The sequence below is a fragment of the Tarenaya hassleriana genome, unplaced genomic scaffold, assembly GCF_000463585.1.
Source record: "Tarenaya hassleriana unplaced genomic scaffold, ASM46358v1 Cleome24, whole genome shotgun sequence".
Lineage (NCBI taxonomy): Eukaryota > Viridiplantae > Streptophyta > Magnoliopsida > Brassicales > Cleomaceae > Tarenaya > Tarenaya hassleriana.
This window is the reverse complement of record NW_010965696.1, coordinates 2049108-2072317: the sequence shown is the minus strand read 5'-3', so window position 1 is coordinate 2072317 and position 23210 is coordinate 2049108. Positions and strand designations below refer to the sequence as shown.

The 23210-nt window shown below is 39.8% G+C and overlaps 4 protein-coding genes, 1 long non-coding RNA gene and 1 pseudogene across 7 annotated transcripts; 4 read left to right on the top strand and 2 right to left on the bottom strand.

The window, feature by feature from the left end:
* Positions 1–182: 182 nt before the first annotated feature.
* On the bottom strand, positions 183–7076 carry LOC104816099 (pre-mRNA-processing factor 39-like). 2 transcript variants are annotated; one of them, XM_019202793.1, is made up of 14 exons: positions 6969–7076; positions 6121–6485; positions 5847–5956; positions 5334–5563; positions 4570–4737; positions 3958–4360; positions 3340–3483; positions 2718–2870; positions 2516–2632; positions 2316–2396; positions 2026–2175; positions 1608–1910; positions 1383–1496; positions 183–560 (listed from the first exon to the last, which is right to left on the bottom strand). In XM_019202793.1, the coding sequence occupies exons 2-14, from the start codon at positions 6428–6430 to the stop codon at positions 447–449; spliced, it is 2397 nt and encodes a 798-aa protein (XP_019058338.1). In that variant the 5' UTR covers positions 6431–6485; positions 6969–7076; the 3' UTR covers positions 183–446. The 2 variants fall into 2 exon arrangements, with proteins under 2 accessions (XP_019058338.1, XP_019058339.1); XM_019202794.1 differs by having other exon boundaries at positions 5856–5956.
* Positions 7077–7224: 148 nt separating this feature from the next.
* Positions 7225–7805, top strand: LOC104815972 (mitochondrial import receptor subunit TOM9-2-like). Its single transcript, XM_010544602.1, has one exon. It carries the CDS (start codon positions 7269–7271, stop codon positions 7560–7562), a length of 294 nt encoding a protein of 97 aa, XP_010542904.1. The 5' UTR covers positions 7225–7268; the 3' UTR covers positions 7563–7805.
* Positions 7806–12521: 4716 nt separating this feature from the next.
* LOC104815971 (acid phosphatase 1-like) lies at positions 12522–14350 on the top strand. The gene is made up of 3 exons (XM_010544601.2): positions 12522–13022; positions 13126–13335; positions 13950–14350. The coding sequence occupies exons 1-3, from the start codon at positions 12586–12588 to the stop codon at positions 14125–14127; spliced, it is 825 nt and encodes a 274-aa protein (XP_010542903.1). The 5' UTR covers positions 12522–12585; the 3' UTR covers positions 14128–14350.
* A 421-nt stretch (positions 14351–14771) lies between these two features.
* LOC104815970 (eisosome protein SEG2-like) lies at positions 14772–16899 on the bottom strand. The gene is made up of 4 exons (XM_010544600.1): positions 16649–16899; positions 16313–16413; positions 15124–16201; positions 14772–15017 (listed from the first exon to the last, which is right to left on the bottom strand). The coding sequence occupies exons 1-4, from the start codon at positions 16730–16732 to the stop codon at positions 14943–14945; spliced, it is 1338 nt and encodes a 445-aa protein (XP_010542902.1). The 5' UTR covers positions 16733–16899; the 3' UTR covers positions 14772–14942.
* Positions 16900–17197: 298 nt separating this feature from the next.
* LOC104815969 lies at positions 17198–19676 on the top strand. 2 transcript variants are annotated; one of them, XR_772225.1, is made up of 3 exons: positions 17198–17985; positions 18093–18921; positions 19025–19676. It is a non-coding gene; the product is annotated as an uncharacterized LOC104815969 (long non-coding RNA). The 2 variants fall into 2 exon arrangements; XR_772226.1 differs by having other exon boundaries at positions 19005–19676.
* Positions 19677–20933: 1257 nt separating this feature from the next.
* LOC104815968 lies at positions 20934–22348 on the top strand (annotated as a pseudogene).
* The last annotated feature ends 862 nt before the right edge of the window (positions 22349–23210 follow it).

Genomic DNA, 23210 nt, shown 5'->3' with positions numbered 1-23210 from the left:
ATGTAACACACTCCGGTCCCCCAAAGATGTATCGCAATAAATGTTTTTTTTTTTTTAACATAAGATGAACAATCTATTTCAGAATGTATAGTCATTATTGCCCAATCTTAGCATTCCTTCTTTTCATATTCGTTTCCCCTTTTGCTTCGGATAAATTTAAACCAAAAACAAAAACAATCCAATTTTATAATTTGCTTATAATAATTAAAATAGAAGATCTCTGGTACAACCTCGATATTAAACCCTTTCAGGATCAAATCAAACAATGCAAAAAAAAAACTCTTTAAACTAAACTAATATCACGAGTCACTGATACACAGAACAGAGAGACAGACATAGAAATGTGACACATTCAGACAAGAAACAAAGAAGAAGCTAAAGCCTCAGGGGGGAAAGATTTAGGCATATCGGTAAACGGATTGTGACCGGAATTGTCACGGACTGGCTCAGTAGTAAGTAGTAGCACCATAGTAAGCCTGAGGAGCGGAAGCCGGTTGTTGAACCGGCGCCACCAGTGCCGCGGCTACGGTTGGAGGTGCGTAACTTTGTGGCGGGTACGTCTGAAAAAAGTTGCACAAAGAAAAAGAAAAGATTTTGTAAATACCGAAATGCATCCCGTTCATCAAAGACAAGACATGAATGGGATCTATGAGTATGATCAATTAGCTTATGAGTATGATCAATGGGATCTATGGGTTCACAAAGATTGCATGCTATAAAATGTATTGACGGAGTAAAATGATCACTACCCATTATCAATAAATGATGCTTTTGTATGAACAGAGACAACTCAGGAAACAATAGAACGATCTATTACTGATGAAAATAGGAACAAGATTGTTATCTTTTCTAGACTGGCCCAACCGTGATTTGATAGTGAAATGTGAATATTAGCAAGTGAAGGAAAGCTTTGAACCTGAGCAGGATATGTTGAAAGAAAGCGGGAGGAGCGGAAGCCGGTTGTTGACCCGGCCCCACCAGTGCCGCGGCTACGGTTGGAGGTGCGTAACTTTGTGGCGGGTACGTCTGAAAAAAGTTGCACAAAGAAAAAGAAAAGATTTTGTAAATACCGAAATGCATCCCGTTCATCAAAGACAAGACATGAATGGGATCTATGAGTATGATCAATTAGCTTATGAGTATGATCAATGGGATCTATGGGTTCACAAAGATTGCATGCTATAAAATGTATTGACGGAGTAAAATGATCACTACCCATTATCAATAAATGATGCTTTTGTATGAACAGAGACAACTCAGGAAACAATAGAACGATCTATTACTGATGAAAATAGGAACAAGATTGTTATCTTTTCTAGACTGGCCCAACCGTGATTTGATAGTGAAATGTGAATATTAGCAAGTGAAGGAAAGCTTTGAACCTGAGCAGGATATGTTGAAGGATATGCGCCATAAGCAGCAGCTTGTGGCACCGAAGTTGGTGCCTGTGGAGCAGCATGACCGGCAGGATAACCACCATACGCACCATATGTAGCCTATAAGTGCACAAATTTCAGTATATTAACCAAAATTAAAGTTCAAAATGGGAAAGGATTATTAACTTATGATGAACGTACAAAGATATGAATCAATCATAACCAAATTACCTGTTGGCCATAGGCCGGGTTCCATGGCTGCGGTTGTACAGGGGCTTGTGCCGGTGGCCAAGTCTGAGGCTGTGCAGCATAGCTACCGGCCCACTGATTCTGGGCATTCGAATAAGCACCAGGTATTGACTGAGCAGGCGGAGTGCCACCATAAATTCTTGCCATTTTTGTCCTATCTGAAGAGAGAAAATCTTCGGCATTACGCTTTTTCAGCTCTGATGTGCTCCTGTGGTGTAAAAAGAGTTTTGCATGCTGGTCTTCAGCCTTCTTTAGGGACTTCACATCTCCAAATAGGCCCAAAAACTGTAAAAATCATGCACCAAGATGTTTCAAACCAAGCATAAAAATATAAAATGTGAGAAGCCTAGAGCTGACAAGAATGAGAAAAGGATTGGTTTTCTCTGTTACTGTGACTTACCTCTATATAAATAGAAGATAACTCTTCCTTTTCAGCAGAACTAGCAGTATTCTGAGTATCAGTATTTGGCATTATGAACTTCTCGACAAGTGGCTGTAAGTAATCAATTTGCCTTGGTGGCGGCTGAATCGTCTCAAAATGAATCAGAGCCTATAAAGAATCAAGAAAGAAGAACGAAAGCAGAATCAATGCAGTTGAAGAGAAGGAAAGAAGAAGAAGAAGAAGAAGAAGAAGAAGAAGAAGAAGTGAAAGGGAAGCAAAATCAACATGGTTGGATCGGGTTTACAAACCTCCAGGAGTGGTTTTGATGGTTGTACGTGGTCAAGTGCTTCAACTAGAATCTTCCTGGCTTTCTCAGCATCTCCAGAAACCTGAATAATTAAAACCAATAAGAAGCCAAATCTTCCCAAGACTCCTTAATGAGAAAATTACACAATGTAAATGTTTCAGGACTAGGCAGCTAAAAGTTTCAGAAGCTCATGTGACTTACCAAGTAGGTAAACCTCGAGTATTGAGCGTACTGCATCGGCAGTATAGGAGAGTGTTCCTTCCCTTTTTCAATAGCAATTGCTTGTTCATACAAAGAGAAAGCATCATCCAAATTCCCCTACAGATTTGATGAAAGTCCAAGTTAAAGAACGACCACAGGTATGACAGTCTAATTCTTCAATAGCATGCTCATAGAAGCTTACTAGACGACGCTCCATGTTTGCATGTCTAATTATTGCTTCAAGGAGTCCAGGTGAAATTTCAGAGTGCACAAGTTGATAAGCAGCTCTAGCACCAGCAATGTCTTCATTCTGCTCTTTAAATCGAGCAGCAAAAAGATGAATCTCCGGTTGTCTCTGTCACATAACAGGAACCAGATGAAGAAACAAAATGAGAAAACTACTATAGGTGATCAAACGGTAGGCAGTGGCAGTACAATCTTCAAACTCTGGCATGAGGCAAAAAGCCTAGGATACACATCTTATCATCAGTGAAACACTCCTCGAGTCATAGCTATTGAAATTTGGAGTCTTGAAGATTACCGCACATAAAATAAAAATAAAACTGTGAATGTAAGTTGAAGACCTCGATTCCCGGAATTTATACTAAAGTTTGACAAAAACAACCCGCAAGTAAAATAAGAGCATAAAAGATGTCTCTAACTACAACCATCTCCACTACAGTTGGAAAACGAACCACTAAAATTGTTTAATCTGATCCCAGAAAAGTAGAATCTGCTATCTCAACAATTATTTTTCAAAGTGCATCACCATTATTAAAAAAATGGAAACAAAAGCACCAGATAATTCAATGAAACATCCATACCTTGACGAAGACTTGAGTTGCTCGAGCAAGAGCATTTTCTGCAAGATCTATACTTCCACTGGCTTCCATGCTTAATACATATCGAATCCAATATTCAGGATAATTTGCACACGCAATCACACATCTTTCATACAGTTTGACCACCTATTGAAAAAAAAGAATGTAAAAAACATAACATGATCATTGGGGCAAAAAGAAATGACATGTAAACAATACAAAGTACAAAGGAGAAAACCACAAGAAATACTCCATTAACATAGGGTCCCCTCAAGTACAAAGGAGGGACCCTCCTTGCCTGAGACACAGATTGTTAGGAAGACAAGAAGATACCTGCATTAATAACATTGGAACTTCAACAAGTGCGAATATCTAATGAATCTAAAATGCCCATTGACAAATCAGAGTTTGAAGTACTTAGCCTTAAAGTTACCAAATGGAGGGCCATGCTTTGGTCTCAGTTCAATTTCCCATTTAAAAGTTGCTCGATCCAACGTTTACCCAATAAAGCATATGTGGCACCAGTTACTACTTGACTGTAAGTCAATAATATTACAGAGGTACGACTCAAACTACGAACGACAAATACATCCACATATAGAGAGTCAAATACCTGGTTACCTTATTTAAATCACCATCCCTTTCTGTGAAATCCAGATAGTTATGCCAATTCTCCAGTTCCGCCACATTGAGGGGACGGGCATGGAAATAGGGTCTCCTTATAGCCATTTCAAAGCCAATGATTTTAGATTCGAACTCTTTGGCTTTCTTATACATCTCTTCTCTTATGGTGACATACTTCTTCAACTCCTCGACATCAGTTGAGCCAGAACTTGCTGGTTTAGGAGATTCTTCAGTGGAAACATCAGCTTGAAATTGTCCTTCATCTGCCTTTCCAATAGACTCAGATTGCGCACTTTCAGTAGTATCACCACCAGCTGAGGCAGTAGAACCTGTACCAGTAACGGCTTCCTCAGCGCTCTTTAACTCTGACAAAGGCCGTGTTTCAGCTAATTCCTTAAAGCTGCAGCACAGATAAGGGAAAGACAAGAGACAAAGAAACAAGTAACGAGCGCATCAAAACAGGGCTGTGAACATATCTCTGAAATTGATTGATAAAGTCTCTGAAAGAGATTCCGTGATCATCTTGCTCCGCCAATACATTTTATAGGTTAATTGATTTTATTCAAGTTACTTGATGCAGAAACTGTTGATAAAATCGCATGAAACTACCTGTTGAAATATCTATCAAGATTTTGAATTGGATTCTCCAATATTCTGGTATATATCATGGCAAGCCGGCCCCAGTCCTGCTGCATGTACTCGTACTCGATGTATTTGTCCCATAAGGGAGAGGACAGATAATCAGTTCCAACATAAGCCAATCCTCGTTCGAAAAGTCTGCAACAGTATTAGAAAAGACGGCATATCATAAGATATATGATGAACATCAAGAACGCATATGCGCCCAATCAATAAAGACAAATGCCAACTCTATGGAGAAAAAGAATTCATTCTTTGGATGGATGATACTACCAAACACTGGATTTACCTTCCTGATTAAACCATACCATGGCCAAAATCGAGCAGTGAGAGGCTATCTTAGCCCAAAACTGGTTGAAATCTTCCCAGCAGCATTTTGCATATGGATGCACTTCGAGAGTGAAATTAAAACAGGCGTAGTTTATAAATAATTATATAAATTCAAAATTTTCAAACAGAGGGAAGCATGAGGCAGACCCAAAAATGGAGCAATTTCAGAAATGATATCAAACAGCTATGCAAGTAGGCTTGACGGCTAGGATTTTTGCACATCAAGAAAGAAGCATAACTAAGTTCATTCCATCAGATCTTTCCGCCACAAAAGAGAGGACTTGCTGTATGCATGCTGAAAAGAGGGTTAGATGGTAACTATAAATCATTTTATCTAGGTAAGTATGAAGTCAACCATGATTTTGTCATGCACACAAATTATAAGGGCTAATGGACACTATTACCTTCTGATGGTGTCTGGGTCTCCATATGTATTGATGGCAAAAATGCAATAATGCAGCCAAATGTCCACTGAATATGTCACTCCCTGAACTGCTCTTTCATAAACCTCCACAACTTTGTCCATTGCCCCCACTCGAGCCTCGTTATCAGCATACTTTTTCCAGTAGCCATAACACAGAGGAAATTCAGCTAGGAACGCATCATAGATTTTTCGGATTTTTGTTATATTGTCCTGTATGTATGCAGAGTGGAAAAAACATCAACTATTTAGAGCAAGATAAGTTTAAAACGAGACTTATAACTTTAGCGAGAGACATAGAGATATGAAAGCGGCTTATACTGCACAAACAGATTTTAGCACCGATACTTCCATGGCATCCCTATAAATTCAGATAACAAAAGGCACAAACATACGTTCTAAATGCAAAATTGTTGGAATAACTTCTCAGAAGTTTAGAAGGAGAAATCTGTATCCATAGGCAAACTGTTGCATTGATAAGGAAATCAATACACACCTGAGCTACCTTCTCTGTCTCTTCAATAAGGGCAGTCCAAGCATTGAACTCAGCGGAATTCGCCCTGACAATATTCCATAGACGTTCCTCTTCCGGTGAAAGAGTTGGTCCTGTAATACGGAGGCATAGGCAAAAAATTTTAATGCTGAAAAATGATTGAGTTCCAGTAACTGTGAGCCCTTCAAACATGCTAAAATATTAATGGTGATTCTATCGTGCCCCCAAGTAGGATTCTAGTCCTGTAAATGCGTTTTAACAAGAAGAAAAAAAATACCAGAAGCATCTCCATGCTCAGACACCGGAACAGTTGCAACTTCATTGTCCGTCGCATTTCCATTCTCAACTGGCATAGCGGTGCCACCTTCAACAACAGACCCATTAACCAAAGAGTTGTTATCTGCAGATTGAGATGAACCAATGTTTGCTGCATTGCTCTCATGTACAGAATTGGCGCTCTCTTGCTCGGTAGATTCCACTGGTGGAGCTGAAGCACTATAATTTCCATATGGAGAAGAGTTATACCCAGCAGAAGTATAATTTACAGCACCAGATGCCTCGGCGGCCATGGTTTCGTTGTCCCCCATAACTTCGGAAAAGAGTCGTCTATCCGTAAAATATAAATTGCGGCAAGACGAAGTTCTGATAAGAATAGCAAAAAATTAACAATTAAGACACCCATAACATACAGACGGAAGCCATATATATTAGACAGAAGAAAATTACAATAATTCAATTTTTACGAGCCATCAAATTTTTTATAAGAATGGCGACAACCCTTCCCATAAGCATACCAATTATCCCAACATGTTAAGCTTCAAACAGACAACACCGCGATAAAAAACACGAAGCAAACATAAATATTGCTCCCTAAAAAACAAAATTCGAGGAAACCCGCATACGGAATCTGCTAATTGGGATATGCAAAACACTAATCATGACAGAGCCTAAAGAAAGCACACATGTAAAACACGCCAATTATCCCGAACCCCTCAAAAACCCAGCCAAAAAGAGCTACGGAAAATAGCCCTAGTTCAAAACCGTTGGAAATGTGATCAAAGTGGGAGAAAACCGTACCAATTAGATTAAGCTCAATCATCGAAGATAGAAAGAAAGGAGACAAACCTCAGAAAAACAGGGCTTCTGGAAGTTCTCGCACGAACTGCTCTTCGCCTTAGGGTTTGGTTTTGCTCAGTCACAGGAAGAGAGCCGTAGGGTTAGTCGTAAGGCGGTGTACGGTGGACCTGAAGGCCGAATGAGATTTAATCTGGACCGTTGAAAAAAAACAAAATATGGACCGTTGGATTTAAACCATTGGGCTTTAATCGGCCCATTAGGCTAACAAAATGGAACAAAAACCCTTTCCGGCTTTCAGATAAAACCCTCGTTTTATGCGAAGCGATTCACTCTCTCAAATCAGAATCAATGGCGTCGAAGAAGATCGGAGGCAAATCCGGCGGCGGAGATTCAAGCATCCTGGCTAAGATCGTGAACTCCGATATCGTATCTCAGGGAAGAAGCGTTGCGTGCGACGCCGTGTACGTGTCGAAGAAGCTTCTCAAGAGCACCGGCAAAGCGGCGTGGATCGCCGGAACAACTTTTCTGATCCTGATCGTGCCGTTGATCATCGAGATGGATCGAGAGCAGCAGTTCAGTGAGTTGGAGCTTCAGCAGGCGAGCCTCCTCGGAGCTCCTCCGTCGGCCGGCGCGCAAAAGTAACACTGTTGAATCCCACCGTCGATCTTAATTAGATTTTAAATCAGTGAATTTTCTGTATGTGTTTTTTTTTTGTTTTGTTCCAATCGTACTACTGCCTGTTGTGGTTCCCCCAAACATTTCGACTCGCGTGGAAGAACGGGAAATGTTACGGAAGTTCATTGAATTCGTAGTGGCAGCAGATTCATGAGTCTCGAACAAGTTTGATCGTATATACACTCTGGAATCAATCGGGTTTATTGATAATTAGGGTTTCTCTCTCACATTTCCCTTATCATGTCTGAGGAATTGTCATATAGAGCTGGCATTATTCAATATGGTATCGTTCCACATTTTCATGCCAAGCCATGAACCATATGATTACTCACCAGAATCTTGATGATGGTCTTCTGGTTCATTCATGTCTCATTGATACCATCGACGAGCTCAATCATGGGTCCAATCTGTTCTGTTTGCGTTTCTCAATATCTAAACACCGGTCTGGTTTCATAACTTTTTGAGTTTGATGGTGAATTTCCCCTTTTATGATATCCCATCGAAGCAAAGCAAATAATCAAACTATGTTATATAACACATCGGTGAAACGGTGACACACGGATTCATATTATGAATCACTCTATAGATAGGCAGATACGAAATTAAATAGACACGAACAGGATCAAAGAGGTTTTTTTTTTTAATAGGAGTAGATCATTACATCAAGACGTTTCGAACTGTAGTCACTCCAGTCTATCGGCAATCAGAAACTCATACAGCGGGGATGGAAAAGATGTAAAAACAGACATTCCTAATGGAAGAGTGTGGCATGTAGATACCAGAATATCTACGCACGGGTTAGCTTCCCGATTGATATCTCCCATTGTTTAGCTAATAGGGTACGAATTGCTTTGAGGAGAGTCTCATCCACCGTGTGAATATCCTTTTGATTATTGATTGCGTCCACCAAAGCTCGATTATCAATTTCTACCAGAACTTTTCGAAACCCCTTTTGACATGATAGCCGCAAGTCCGATCAGAACCCCCATGCCTCAGCTCTAAAGACTGAGTATATTCCAAGGCATCCACACGCAGCAGAGGTCGAGTTTCCTCTCACACTACCATCCGAATTCAGTTTCAAAACATCCCGAGGAGGGGATATCCAAGATATGTCCTTCGCGATTCTGGGCCTTTTTGAGTTAGGCATTAGATTGTTGAACATGTTGATTTGCTCAAAGTAGCCAAGAATCATACTATAGACTTGAGGCGGAAACTTTCTATTACAAAAAATGGTCTCGTTTCTCCAACGCCACAAAAACCAACAAGAGACGCCAAAAATAATCGACCAAGACGTAGAATTCACACTTGTGTAGAGACGATGATTTTTCTCGAGCCAATTCACTAAGTCGGAACTGAACACTTTAGATTGGGTCATATCCCCGCAAAGTTCCCTCCAGACTTGTTGTTAGCAAACCACTAAAGTAACACCTAAGGAGTGAGCTGACAGGACGTTTCTTTTATGTTTTATATTATGTATTATTTTTCCACTTCGTATTCTGTTCCTTTGTAGTAGGAGTACTTGGTTAGTTTATTTCTTTGTTATTAGGAGAAGTTATTTCTCTTACGTTTGTGTACTTTTAAATGCTAAGAAATGAATGGAAAAAGGAGAGCTTGAAAATCCAATTAAGTCTTTTAACCCTTTAGTCTCGAGAGCTTATTAGGTTTCCTCTTTTTGAGCCTGAATTACTGGAATCATAGTTCGTAAAAAAAAATCTCAGCCAAATCATCCAAACACCCATCGATTTCTTATCCCCCAGACCCATAACGAGATCCATAACCTAGGATCGTGATACTTGTCTAGCTGAAACACAATCTCTGAGCACATGTAATACAGTTTCTTCTTATAGGCACCCACGAGGACATTAGCTATAGAATCATAGGTTTCTTTTGCATCTCTCATAATTAGTCATCAGTTTGTTATTGAAAGCTAACCATAAAAGAGCGCGTATTCTCTTTAGACCGTTTTATGTCCAAACTGTGGACTAATATGAGGCAGAGGTATAGGCAGCAGAAGAAGGGAGTAAGGAACCATAAGCACTCTTGACTATACATTGACCATCCTTTGATTGCACACCAATACAACTGGTCTGGTTCGGAAGCTCGACTCAGAGGCAGAAGACTAGTTATTCTGGAGCATGTGGAGATGGGTAAGAGAGAAGCAAATTTGTTCCAGTTCCACGAACTATCAGGGCACACAAAGTCCATCACTGGTGCAGATAAAATTTTTTGATGGTCTAACTCCCTAATATATTCGATCAGAGGTTTATCACTCTCAACTCAGTTGTCCTTCCAAAAATTCGTATGACGTCGTCTTCCAAAAGGGTAGCACAACCCACTCGAGTTTTCTATCAAGCTGACTTGATTCCCTTCCAGATTATTAACCGTCCTTTTAATTGCCAAGACTAGAAAGATTAAATAGTATTTTCTTGTACTCTTTCTTATTTTTAATTTCCAAAACTAGAAAGAGCAAATATTATTAACGTCCCGGCTTGGAACTTCGTGACGTTTTTCTGTAGTAAAAACTACAAGTTGTTTCCATGTTCAAAAGGAAAACGTCAGGCTGTTCATCCTCGCCACCCACCAAATGGCTCCACGCCACAGCCCAAACCCAGGCCGCCCAGCCCACGCTATTGGTGACCTGTTTAATCCAATAATTTTAATTTGATATATACATAAATAATAATTTTACGTGCCGAGAGTATCCTTGGCGCTTTTAATTTTTTTCCTTTGTAACATTTTTTAAAAATAATCTGTAATTATCTTCGGAATGTATTCTAACACGTGCATAATTTGGAATTTTGGAAGGATGTTTATAGCATTTCATTTGTAATCTCCAACATTTCTGATTTCCTTTCGTTTATATATGATCCGTACCAAATGCTTACAATTTCGCCAAACGCACACACACAAAAAAAAAGAGGTACAGCATAAATCGTCAGGGCCCATTTGAAAATTGTCCAAGAAATTGATTGATTATTGTTTGGTTAGTCAAAAAGGTTAATCATTCCACTATTAAAATATTTGAATTTTGTTATTAAACTATTCGCAATTTCAAATAATTATGATCGTCCTCCATGTCTCTTCTCTTATCATGTTCAGACGGTTGTGCCAACCATCACATGTCGTGATGAATTGGGATAAATATGTTTATTCAATTTTATATTAAAAAAAAACTATATTAAATTTTTGAAAATGATTTCCGTCGCCATTCCAATTCTTCTCCCTGCGATTTTATCCAAATTTGTATTAAAATTTTGTTTTTTAGAAAACTTTTGTTCTCTGTATTGTTTTTAATATAGATTTCATACTGATTTTAATTTAATTGATTTATTTTTTGAAAATTATTACCTGATATTCAATTTTAAAAATGTGATATATTATCCAATACGGTCGGGATTTTATATCAGAATCCAAATGGTAACACCTAATGATGAATCATGATAGTTCACTTTGCTTTTGGACCCGCATTGCCCCGCAATATTATATACCTTATCTATATAATAACGTGAAAAACATTTGCAAAAAGATATGAGAAGATGAACAAGTTTAACTAACAAATGGAATGTTTTTCTTATATTTTATATTTATCCCCAATATCAAATATAATATAATCTAAATAATGCACGCTAATAAAACCCTAAAATAAAAAGGGTAGAACGGTTAAAGCTCGTCAACTAGTATTTTTTTTGATAATCTGGTGGTCCTAAACCCAAAGGTCCAGACTAATCCCGACTCACGTGCACGACCCTGCAACACACACGTGGAATGTGAAACACCCGAAGATGATAGGAGGGGAATCTCCATACTCTGGGTGTTGAACACACGACCTCGTTTACAGGAAGAGGCTCTCAAACCAATAGAGTTGGGGGATTACGCCTCGTGAACTAAATTTGTTTTGTTTCCTTGGATTTATTTTAAAAATATATGCGTTTAGAACGTAATTATATGACAATGGCATGTGGAAACAAAGAAATGAGTTGTCTTCAATAGAGTTATGCTTGACAACTTCCATACATACATACATACATACATACATACATACATACATACATACATACATACATACATACATACATACATACATACTAATAATTTACCAAATTCCACGACCATTTATTCTTATATGATTTCGTCCTCAAATTGCGTCGAGACATGGTGACCACTTTCGCCCCTGCGACTATATGTTGTATAGTTGTATTTGTGCTGTCTTCCAAACCACCCAAATTTCTCAACTGAAATTTTATTTTTATTTTTTTTATTTGTAACGAATTATTTAAATGAAAAAAAAAAACGAGACAGGGACTTATGACATGTCTGATTTTTCTTTGTCTTCTACTTGTATCCTTTTCTTTCTTTTTTACATTTTTTCACCGACATGCAGGAACGTTTTTCTTCCAACGTATACACACATATATATATATATATATAAGTGGAATATAACCGTTGCGATCAAATAATTGTGTCCATATGGGTCCCAATGCTAAATTAATTTAGTTTTTGCAAAACTAGATACAAAGTAACATTTTAAGGACTAATCGCATATTGGTAATTTCCTTGGCTGTAAATTAGTTTTAAATAATTGAAAAAAAAGCTTTAGGAATTAAATTTTAAATATTTTAATAACTAGATTTTCGACACAAAGTATTATATTTGTAAAATCCAAACGAGAATCTAAATTCAATTTGATTGTATCATCTCTCTCTAAAGTCTATAGAGATAAGGATTAAAGCAGTTACTTTGTCTTCGCTGCAAAAAAAAAAAATGGTAGAAAATCGTAGACAGCCTAATTTAGATTAATTCAGATTTGGATTTAAAATTTGTTATATCTTGACTCGCCTACTTCCATATATATATACATCATCTATATATACACATACACGTATATAGACAGGGCCCTATATATACTTACACAAAGGCGTATACACATAGACGATCCTTCTTCTTCTTCTTCTTCTTCTCTCTTCATCATATCGTCATCGTCTCGAAAAAAATGGCGAGAGCCTTCTCTCTGTCTCTGGCGCTGGCTTTCCTCTTCGCCGGAATAGTATCGGCGCGTGACTGGAACATCCTCAACCAGCTGAGGCTGAGGGCCCAAAACGACGCCGTGGAGACAGCCGGCGGCGAAAACGGCGGCTTATCGGCGTCGAGCCTGAAGGGGTACTGCGAGAGCTGGAGGATCAACGTGGAGATGCACAACATAAGGGACTTCGTGGTGGTCCCGCAGGAGTGCGTGGCGCACGTCAAGAGGTACATGACGTCATCTCAGTACGAGGATGACGTGGAGAGAGCGGTGGACGAGGTCGCCCTCTATCTCGCGAGCTCATGCTGCAGCAAGAAACAGTGCGACGGCATGGACGCATGGGTCTTCGACGTCGACGACACTCTCCTCTCCACCATCCCTTACCACAAGTCAAACGGCTTCTTCGGGTACATACACATACACACACACTGATCATACACGTATACACACATATATATGTATAATAATGGCGGATCGATCTGACATTAACGGTGGATATGAATGGATCAGAGGGGAGGTGCTGAACGCGACGAAGTTCGAGGAGTGGATGGGGAAGAGCAAAGCGCCGGCAGTGCCGCACATGAAGAGGCTGTACCATGAGATCAGGAAGAGGGGAATCAAGATTTTCTTGGTCTCTTCCAGGAAAGAGTATCTCAGATCCGCCACCGTCGACAATCTCATACAGCAAGGTTACTACGGCTGGTCCAACCTCCTCCTCAGGTACATACATACATATATATACACACACACACACACGCACATTTACATACGACTTTTATATCAGTAAAAAAGGGATCATTTTGCATCATCAACCATTCTTTGATCCATTTTTCGACCAATCTAATAAAAAAAAACAAGGGGGTCGGTTCATAACTGGATGCAAACTGGTGGGTTATTGATAGACAAAAAAGATTCGAACTTTAACATCTGAGAAGCTATAATCGATCTTGTGTACCATAAATTGACAAATCTTGAGAGTGGGTCGGTTCATAACCGAATGTAAATTGATAGACAAACACAGGTCATGCCACCACATCTTTAGTCATTCTTAACCAATGTAGAAAAAGATTCCAACTTTAGCATATATGGGAAGCTTTGATCGTTCTAGTGTACCATATATAAATTGTCCGAACTTGAACTGGGTCGGTCCATAACTGAATGTAAACTGATATACAAACACTGCGATGCAATGCCACCACATAATTTTGTCATTCATCACCAATATGTGAAAAAAAGATTCCAACTTTAACATGTACGAGAAGCTTTGATCGTTCTTGTTGTACTATATATATATACCGATGAATTCGTAACAAATCCATACGAAAAATTCGCAGGGGATTAGAAGACGAGAAGAAGCAAGTGAGGCAATACAAGGCAGAGATGAGGACATGGCTGGCGAGCCAAGGCTACAGAATATGGGGAGTGATGGGTGACCAATGGAACAGCTTCGCAGGTTGTCCTTCTCCTAAGAGGACCTTCAAGCTCCCGAACTCAATCTACTACGTTGCCTAATCCCATTACAAATTCAGAACTCCACTTTACTATTACTATTACTATTATTATTATTATCCATCCCCATATGGTTGTTCTTGTTGGCGATGTAATTTCAAAGTTTAACTCTTTCTTTTTTGGATCCTCTTTGCGTGATCTGGGGCTGTCACAAAAATTGTGGGGACTTTTTTTTTTTTTTTGGTATTCGGACCTTTTCTAAATAAGAAACTCTGATTTTGCTCTCTCCGGTTACCTTTTTTGAAATTAAACCGGATTCTAATTGAACCGGAATGCAGTCATTCGAGTTCAAGTGAGTGGGTGAACTTTTGGATATTCAATGTTTAGGACCCTCAATTCAAACCGAAATCGCATGAATACCGGGATACAGAAATCGTAAACCGGTTTTACGAGTATTAGATTTCGGTCTGTATTTATCATATCCATTTCATCGATTTACGGCATAACTTCTTAATAACAACAAGCATGTTTGGGCAGCGTCTGCGTTTTTCTGCGTTACAAAACGCGTACTTGGTTCTTGCTTTGCCTGGTTTCGGGTTCTTCCCTTGAGAGAGTTGAGATTTATAGGCTATACAAAAGTTTTTCCAATCCATAAAGTTTTTTCGAAAGTTAAAGACTTTACATATCCAATAAAATCTGCTAACACATTGGGAACAAAACACCAGAAGAACATTATTACATATCCAACAAACAGGTAGAAGAGGTATATTACATACACCCATGAAGACAACATAAACACGACCAGAACAAAAAAAAAAGAACAATAGAATCTCACAAGGGCAATGTAATAAACGAATGATTCTTTGCACAGAGGTATATTAGCGTCCTCCGCTGTTCAGAGCTCTCTCCAGTCTTGCCTCGAATGGTGTCGAATCCCAATTCACTCTCTTATCCTGCATTGAAATGAAACATTAAGCCCTTCAATTGATATTATCGACGAGAAACAAATCATAGTCACAGTTAAGTATTTTGTTTTTCTGGAGTGGTTTTTATCCATACTTCTCTGTACTTGCTGTTCGTGTTTGGTATTCCCTTGTATGAAGAAGTTGCGGAGCTGCGATCCTCTATGATCCTCCCTGAGTGATTCCAGTAACCTCCTACTGATCCGATAATAGGCATCTCATCAGGGCTTCTGCTCGGTGATTTTCTCGGTGAAGAAGTAGCTGAGAACTGTTTGATTTCTTCTACTGTCAATGCCCCCAATATAGGCCTGTCATCGTGGTTTTTGATCGGTGTAGAGTTGCAGGGGGTGTTGTTGTTTCTCTCAGGCTTTGTGGCTTCAAGCCCCGTGGAAACGCCATTGCTGGCACTGGTGGTCTCTGATTCAGATAACCAAGTTGAAAGACTAGCATCGACCTCCAATTCTCGGTTCTTTGTTTTCTTGGGTTCATCTCTTGGTCTTGGCTTGAAGCTGAGTGACGATGATTTGTCAAGCTTGGGCATGGTTTTGGTGACGGAAGCCCAGTTGTCTTCTCGATATGAGACGAGGTTAAGGTTCTCCTTTTGAGGCTGTGCCGGTATTGTTCTCACTTTAGATTTCACACTTTTCCACTGAGTGAAATTGTCAACTGGGTTCAATACCGGGTGGATATAGCTACTTCTGTCTCTAGCACTTGCATTAGACCCTCTTGGCTTCGCCTCCTCTATGTCCAAACCGTTATCTGCAATCTCCTCTGTATAAACTTCTTTGTAGCTCGGTAACTTATTCTGGTAATAGCCATCATCATCATCGTCATCATCGCTATAATAGTCTTCATCAAGCAACCAATCATCGTCTAGATCGCTTTCATCGCAGTCTGATCCATCCACCCTTTCGTCATCACTTTCTCTGCAATTCTGGTACCTGTGATTTGGAGGGAAGGACCCCGACGAGTTTGACGTGACTGAGCTGCTCTCAGATGAAGATTCAGTACGGCTCGGCTTCACCGGTTTCTCTTCTGCACTTCTCTCTTCTCTCACCTCTTTTGGAAGTTCAGCAGATTCTTCCTGTAAAACATGTTCATAGGTTCTTACATTGGAGTCAAAAGTAACTCTCTTCCGAATAGGGCTCCGATTGAATTTCTCGGCAACTTTTTCACTGCACTAACGAGAAGTGGTATATCAGTCAGCTAAAACAAAACTTGAGACATGGTTCCAGGGACAAGTACAAAGTCTATGATTTTCTGAAAGGGACAAACCCACCACCCACCTGATATCAGTGATCGGAATTACATGCTCTCTAGGGACTTCCTCGACTGTAGGGACCTTCACATTCAGATGATCATCATTCTTAGATCCCTCAGAGATTCTCTGTACATAGCAAGATTACTTCATGTCAAGCTAAACTGGGCGAGAATTACACAAAAGCTATGCCCAACTCGAGCAACACAACATCGCAAACTAAAAGACTTATAGTTCTTCAAGTAATCACAAAGATTTTTCAATTCAAATCCTCTCCCAAATCGGAATCAAAACAATCCACCAGAACAAAGAGTGAAACACACAAGATTCAGTATTTTTTTCTCGGGAAACAGAGAAAACTTACGTTTCCTCGAGGATGGAGATATTCTCGGCGTCTCCGACGCCGGCGACTCTTCGAATCACCGAAGCAACCAAGAAAGCAACCCATTCTCTCAAAATTCAAGCCCCACCCAGAGAATCAGAGAAAACTCTTCGTGGGTTTTTCAGATTATCGATCGAACATTAAAGGGTCGTCATGAATTGAGGAACGGGGTTGAGGTATCTGATTGGACTGGAAAATTGGAAATAAGTGGAATGGGATTTAGGGTTTTTAATTGTTTCTTTTTCTTTTTCTTTTTAATTTTGGTATTTTAAATATTAAAATTGGGGGGAAAGTAGGTGACCGTTATGGGTCTATTCAGATTCAGCCAATCAGGTTGTATTCGACCGTTGCTTGGTCGGACCCCTTTCTCTGGATGACAATCTAATTACTAAAAATGTTAAGACGACCCGACACGATCCAAATGAGATAACCATGGGCCCAATATTGACCGGCCCGTTTAAATTCCTTTTGAGAAACTATTTAATCATATCTGAAATATTTTTCGAAAAATCTTTTAGATTTTATATTTTAAGCAAAATAACGGCGGATACAAAGAGAAATAGACGACAAAAAATAGACCGGTTTCGCGAGGCAGATCGGCGACTGGGACTCCGACCTTCAAGGCTGCCACCGGGAAAGCGACGGATGGAGGGGCGTTCGGACAGACGAAGCAGTCCCAAGATTCTTGGATTTTGGGACTCCATTCCTGTGGATCCCACCACAATCGTCATGGTATCTCCTCCCTCATCGCCGGAACCTATTACTCCGGCCGAAGACGACGATTCAGGTCCAGAGTCTGTGGCCATGGATTCGAGAAACGAGCATGATTCCGCTGAATTCGCGGGAAAGGGTTTCGGGAAAGGAAAGGGTCGGACCACGCGTGTATTCGCAGATGCGACTGCCTTCGGACGGAAACGTCAAGTTTTCGGCGGGGAAACGACCCGCCGTATCAGATTAGCCGTCGTCTTCGGCGAGAATAGAGACTAGGGTTTCGGAGGATCAGCCTGCTTCCAGCGGTGAAGGTATGTCGAGGCGGGTGTTGCCGCCGTCTATGGCTCTGTCCGAGCAGTGGGGTGCTGGGAAATGGAAAGAGGACTGGAGGACAAAGAGGAAGAAAGTCGATGAGACAACTGATTCGATGTTTCTCAAAGAAGTCATTGAAGTTCTGATTCGAAACTCTGGTGAGGCTGGGGAAGAAGAAAACGACATGGAAAACTTTAGCTATGTGGAATTGTTGAAATCTTTGGGCATAAGGTTTCCTGAGTAAGTGTGAAAATTCCTGTGGGAAGATATAAGATGTTGATTACCTGATGAATGAGGTGAATATTATTTGACTGGACAAATTCGATCTCGTATGTTTGTTTAACAAATGAGAAGAGCAATCTAACATCTACTGAAATATGCTTTTATCTTGTTCTTTGATCAGCTGCTGATCAAAGGCTGCGACTTGTAAGCAGCAATGGACTCTGCATCATTGGCTCGTTGCCAGATGATGGAGACTTCTTCCCCGAGAACACACCTGAGTGGAGGATCAATGTCATTGTAGTAAACCACATGTGCTGTTGAGGAAAACGTTTGCTGGTCATTGTCACAGTTTTCCGTGTCCGGTTTTTAAGATTTCACCTCCCACACCTTTGGCCAGATTCTGAGTTCTGAAGGGTCTTCCTCGTTAGTTTGGTTCCTGCAGGAGAATGATTACCATTTTTCGGACATCTGTACAAGAGATGCAATTCTGCAATTGTTTGTTACATCACTGTTAGAATTCACATCAAGGTTCAGGATTTTCCGATAAACAAATTGCTGAAGGGCTTTAATAGTGGATTAGAGACGTGTGGTTGTAGATATACATGGAAGTATTTATGTGGAATCTATATTTTGCATTAAGAAATCTCAATGTGTCAATATAGTTTGATTGTTGTGAGATAACATCCTACGAAGCACGAACGCGCGAAGGCTAACTGCTAAAGGGTCAAGTGCATAACATTCTAGGAATACTCTGAAAGCATTCAAGGAAAGACGACTGCAGTTTGGGAACTCGATAATGGTCTATCTGTGGACAAAACTGTGATTGATACACTGTAAACCTATCAATTGATTGCCCAGGTAGTTAGTTTCTTTGTTTTTTTTCTGCTATTATCTTTATACATCAAATCACAGGAACGTTGTTAGACGAGCAGTTCCGATGATACGGGAATTACGGCTTCAGATGTGGCATGACATTCAACCCGTTGCAATGACAAAGTTTGTCACCAAAGGTAAAAGCTTTTGTTGATACCATTGCATTGGCCTCAAACGCATTTCTCATTTCACTGATTTCAGTTGTCTGACACATAAATAGTCGTGTTACAACCAATACAGACTGCTACTGGGATTACAAGCAACCAGTCACTTGATTCATAAAATTAATGCAGATATGGTTATGATGATGGGTGGAAACGAAGAATTCATACGGCCTACCCAAAATAAACTTGGGATTGAATCGATGTTGATGTTGACGGTTTCAGTGATGTTCACTTTGTAGATAGAGGAACCCTTGTGCTTGGTGTGCTGCAGTAGTAAGGTACAGGTTCAAATGGTGGCTTGTCACTCAGGTCAGTACTCAGTCGGTATTCTGTTTCCTTACAGAACATCGACTAATAATATCAATCGGCCATGTTGTTTTCGAAACTTCTGTCTTTGTTTCTGCAGGACCATACATCAAATGGTTGTCTCTCTCATTGATTTGCAAGAGATTTGTTCTTGCCTTTCCTCTAGAACTCATCCTTCATTCCTGCAGGAAACTGCACATAGGAATGCTTCCACAAGCAAAGCTGAAAAGTGAGAGACACTAATGGTCGGTTCATATGATTATAGGATAATATAATAAAACAAATATGTAAACTTTATTACAAGTTTATGGTTATATCAAGATGGTGGGCTGTGGGCTGTCCACATATTTGTGATAAAACGATATGGTTACAGTATTTAACGTCTGATTTTTTATGATGTAAGTTTGCATATTGAAGTGTTATTTTGGTACATTTTGCAAAGAACTTGGGGGGGGGGGGAACTCATGCAATTTTCGTGCTTATTCATTTTTTATTGTTTATTTTTCCCGAGTTTTGGCATTATTCATTAAATAGGATGAAATTAAATTGAGATGGGAAACTGATACCAAACTATGAAAGCAATAAATTTTTTTTTCCCGCACCTTGATATCATCGGAGGATTTGTTATTTTTGTTTGTTAAATTAGTCGGTCCATTTATTTGTTTATGCCGATTAATTTGATTACTATGAATATTTGGTCATCATTATACACTTATGTAAAATATTGTATATTTGACTATAATCTTCAAGTTCCTCCACCCCCTAACAAATCATGAAATTGTTTTTTTGTACCCATTGGTAAATTCAAATGAATTAACTAAAACAACTTTTGGAGATGTACATTACAAATGCATGGTTCCTAATTTTCCTTTCATTTTTTATTCATTTTCTAAATTTGATTACCACAATAATGTTACAAATAGAATAATAGTCTGCTCCATATTTCATATTATTGATTTGAAATTACGTGCAGATATATAATCGGAATAACTAAATGGTATTTAATTGCATTCAGATTTTGTTTTATAAAAAAAATTGGATTGAAGATTAGAACTTTCTCATTAAATATTTGAGATATTCAAATTCATTCTGAATTTTTAAAAAAGAAATAAATGTTATGCCAAATCACCAATGTTCTATTATTTATTCCCAAAGTTTTAGTTTTTCAAATGTATATATGGAATCCAAGCCGTATATATAAATTTCCATTATAAGTATTTTTTTTCTTTTTTTTTTCCAAAAAAACAAAATAGATTTGTAGGGAATTTCTTAGATTATAATGTAGGATGTCGATTTTTTTTTTTAAATAATTCTAATAAGTTAGAAAGCATAGACTAAAAAAAATAAAATAAAATTCTCTTAATCATTTATAGGAGATTAGGGAGAGGCTGAAGACTAAATAGAAGGGAATCCTTCCCTTTTCTCCCCATGTACTTAAATGCTCTGCATTACTTGTCTTTAATGGTAACCCAAAGTTTGAAGATATGGCAGTGAGAGAGAGAGCAGGGCAATATCGTAAATTTCTTGTGAATGGCATTGTGTGTAATTTCCTAGACTAACAAGGGTAATTAATGTTCCCCGCCTCTATAAATTGTCATAACCCTGCATTATCCTTTGTTCGTTCTTTTTCTCTCTCTCCCTCTCCCTCTCTCTCTCTCTCTCTCTCTCTCTCTCTCTCTCTCCCTCTCCCTCTCCCTCTCCCTCTCTCTCTCTCTTGAATTTTAATTTACCATCTCTTCTAAGAAAAAAAAAGGCTAGCGGCCCTTTTCACACGAGATTTCTCAAAATTTACTGTTTGTGACGCAGTAATTATTTCAATTTTACTGGGTGCTGACGTGGCATGCACCCAATAGGCAGGCGCCATGAATACCAAAACGATGCGTCTTCCTCCACGTCGCGTTCTGATGCCGGCTAAGCGTAAGGAGCGTGACGGCGTTATCCCCGTCACCGGAAAACCGACGGAAATTTCCGTTATGAAGCCGCCGCCGCCAATTATCCCTCCGGTTCAGTCCGTCTCCAGGAAATCCCCGGCACCGTAACGGCCACCACCGAGCCGGCCGGTTCGAACCAGCTCCTGGCCGGTTACTTGGCCCACGAGTTCCTCACAAACGGGACACTGTTTGGGGAGCAGTGGAACCCGTTCCGACCCCAAACCGGATCGGTATCGGTCCAACCGGTTGAGCCGATGAAGTCCAAGCCGATCAATGATACCGAGCCGACTGAGCGGAAGCGGAGGAGGTACGTGGAGGTGGCCAATCTCATCCGGGCAGATGGGACCCACGTGCCCGGAGTCGTTAACCCTGCCCAGCTTGCCCGATTTCTCAAACTATGAATGCCAATCCGGTGTTCACGTGGATCTACGTCATTGGTCTGTCACCCGGTAAACTACACAGCCCTAACACCGAAACCTTCCTTCTTTATTTGGTTTTGCCTCCCTTTTTTTCTGGTTGAATTTTTTTCCTCTGTAAAGCGCTCTCTCTCCTCTATCTCTCTCTCTTCTCCCCTTTTTCCGGTCCCAGTCATCTTTGAAATTGACTCGGAAGCGTTAGGGTTTATTCTTGGTAGGTTTCGTATTTTGTACATCAGATTGCGATATCGATTAGGGAGTCGATTGTATTTTCAATCGGAAACCCGAATCTGCGTTGGTTTAACTTTTTGTGAATGTTCGTGGATCCAATTTTGGAGCCGTTTAATCGACCTGTTCCCTTCAGATCACTCTTAATCCGATCATGTAACGATCACTATGTGATTGTTCCCGAACATAAGATCCAATCAATGAGTTTGTTTTCATGGAATCTATGATTCAAGCGTTGACTGCAATTTGAAAGGATTGATGATATTCCGTTCAATCCGAGCAACAGTCAAAAGGAGAAGACTTTTGTCTGGAGGCAGAGCTGATTTTCGACTGTTACGGAAACATTTGGTAGTAACGCCAACGTGGTTGGTAGGGTGTGGCTCTTTCAAGAAATTCCGTGCATTCTGATGGGTTCGCAAGAAGGTTTCGTCTTCTGTTCCGGGTTTGTGAAAGTTAGCGATTTCTCGTCTGATGGTTTCGTCTTCTGTGTTCTAATCGGATTGTTCTTTCTTTCGAGAATACCGACTCGGAATCTGTGCCAGGTATATCTTTATATGGTTTAAGTTAAACTGATTTCTGCCCGGCTTCACACAACACAGATGCTAAGCAATCTGTTCATATCTATATGGGAACCCAACCACAATTTTCCGACTGCGTTGATAAACCTTCGGTCCACGCTCTCCAAATCATGTAAAATAGGTAAATGTAAAACAGGTAAATCAGTCGAAAGTCGAAACCAGGTTCAGAAAAAACTCGTAGTAACTAGTAAGAAGGGGGAAATCCGTAGAGGAGTTGGTAAGGTAGTTTGTCTTATACCGTAAGATTGTGGGTTCAACTCCTTACGAACGCATCTATCGTCCGTCGGTTATAGCTAATTCACATTCTCATCGTGTGTCGCGGGCGCGTGCGGTGGACGGAAGTTTATCTAGCCAGCTCGCTCAAAGGTTAACAGCTAAGGTTCCCACGTCTCATTGTAAAAACGAAAACTCCCTGACCAACTGAATTAGGACTTCTCCATTCATATTTTCTTTTATTATACCGATATTCTTTTTTATCACGTGAATATGTTTTTTTTTTGGTCTAAGAAACTCGAAAGAATTTTCATTAATACAGTTCACATTTCACAAAAAAAGAAAATCCTTGCTATTCTTTTGTAGTCTCTCTTGTAAGTTGTATGATTCTGATATATATATTAATTGATTCATCACAAATGATGAAAATATAATTACGGCCGCAAAAGACCCTTGCATATAAGCCCAAGGTTTGACCGGACCGGGCCGGATCCATTCCTAGTTCCAACTGTGGCGCCAACGTTGACCAGAGACTTAATGATGACCTCACGGCGTCAATTCCACTCCCATGGTGCTGAACCAAAGATTTC

Excerpts from the sequence above, each read along its gene's own strand:
- LOC104816099 (XM_019202793.1), bottom strand. The coding sequence starts at position 6,430 with ATGGGGGACAACGAAACCATGGCCGCCGAGGCATCTGGTGCTGTAAAT. Across the intron at positions 5,957-6,120 it reads TGAGCATGGAGATGCTTCTG|GACCAACTCTTTCACCGGAA; the intron begins GTATTTTTTTTC and ends TCCGTATTACAG. Across the intron at positions 3,484-3,957 it reads GGGATGGTGATTTAAATAAG|GTGGTCAAACTGTATGAAAG; the intron begins GTAACCAGGTAT and ends TTTTTTCAATAG.
- LOC104815972 (XM_010544602.1), top strand. The coding sequence starts at position 7,269 with ATGGCGTCGAAGAAGATCGGAGGCAAATCCGGCGGCGGAGATTCAAGC.
- LOC104815971 (XM_010544601.2), top strand. The coding sequence starts at position 12,586 with ATGGCGAGAGCCTTCTCTCTGTCTCTGGCGCTGGCTTTCCTCTTCGCC. Across the intron at positions 13,023-13,125 it reads AAGTCAAACGGCTTCTTCGG|AGGGGAGGTGCTGAACGCGA; the intron begins GTACATACACAT and ends TGAATGGATCAG. Across the intron at positions 13,336-13,949 it reads TGGTCCAACCTCCTCCTCAG|GGGATTAGAAGACGAGAAGA; the intron begins GTACATACATAC and ends AAAAATTCGCAG.
- LOC104815970 (XM_010544600.1), bottom strand. The coding sequence starts at position 16,732 with ATGGGTTGCTTTCTTGGTTGCTTCGGTGATTCGAAGAGTCGCCGGCGT. Across the intron at positions 16,414-16,648 it reads ATCTCCATCCTCGAGGAAAC|AGAATCTCTGAGGGATCTAA; the intron begins GTAAGTTTTCTC and ends TGCTATGTACAG. Across the intron at positions 16,202-16,312 it reads ATTCCGATCACTGATATCAG|TGAAAAAGTTGCCGAGAAAT; the intron begins GTGGGTGGTGGG and ends TCGTTAGTGCAG.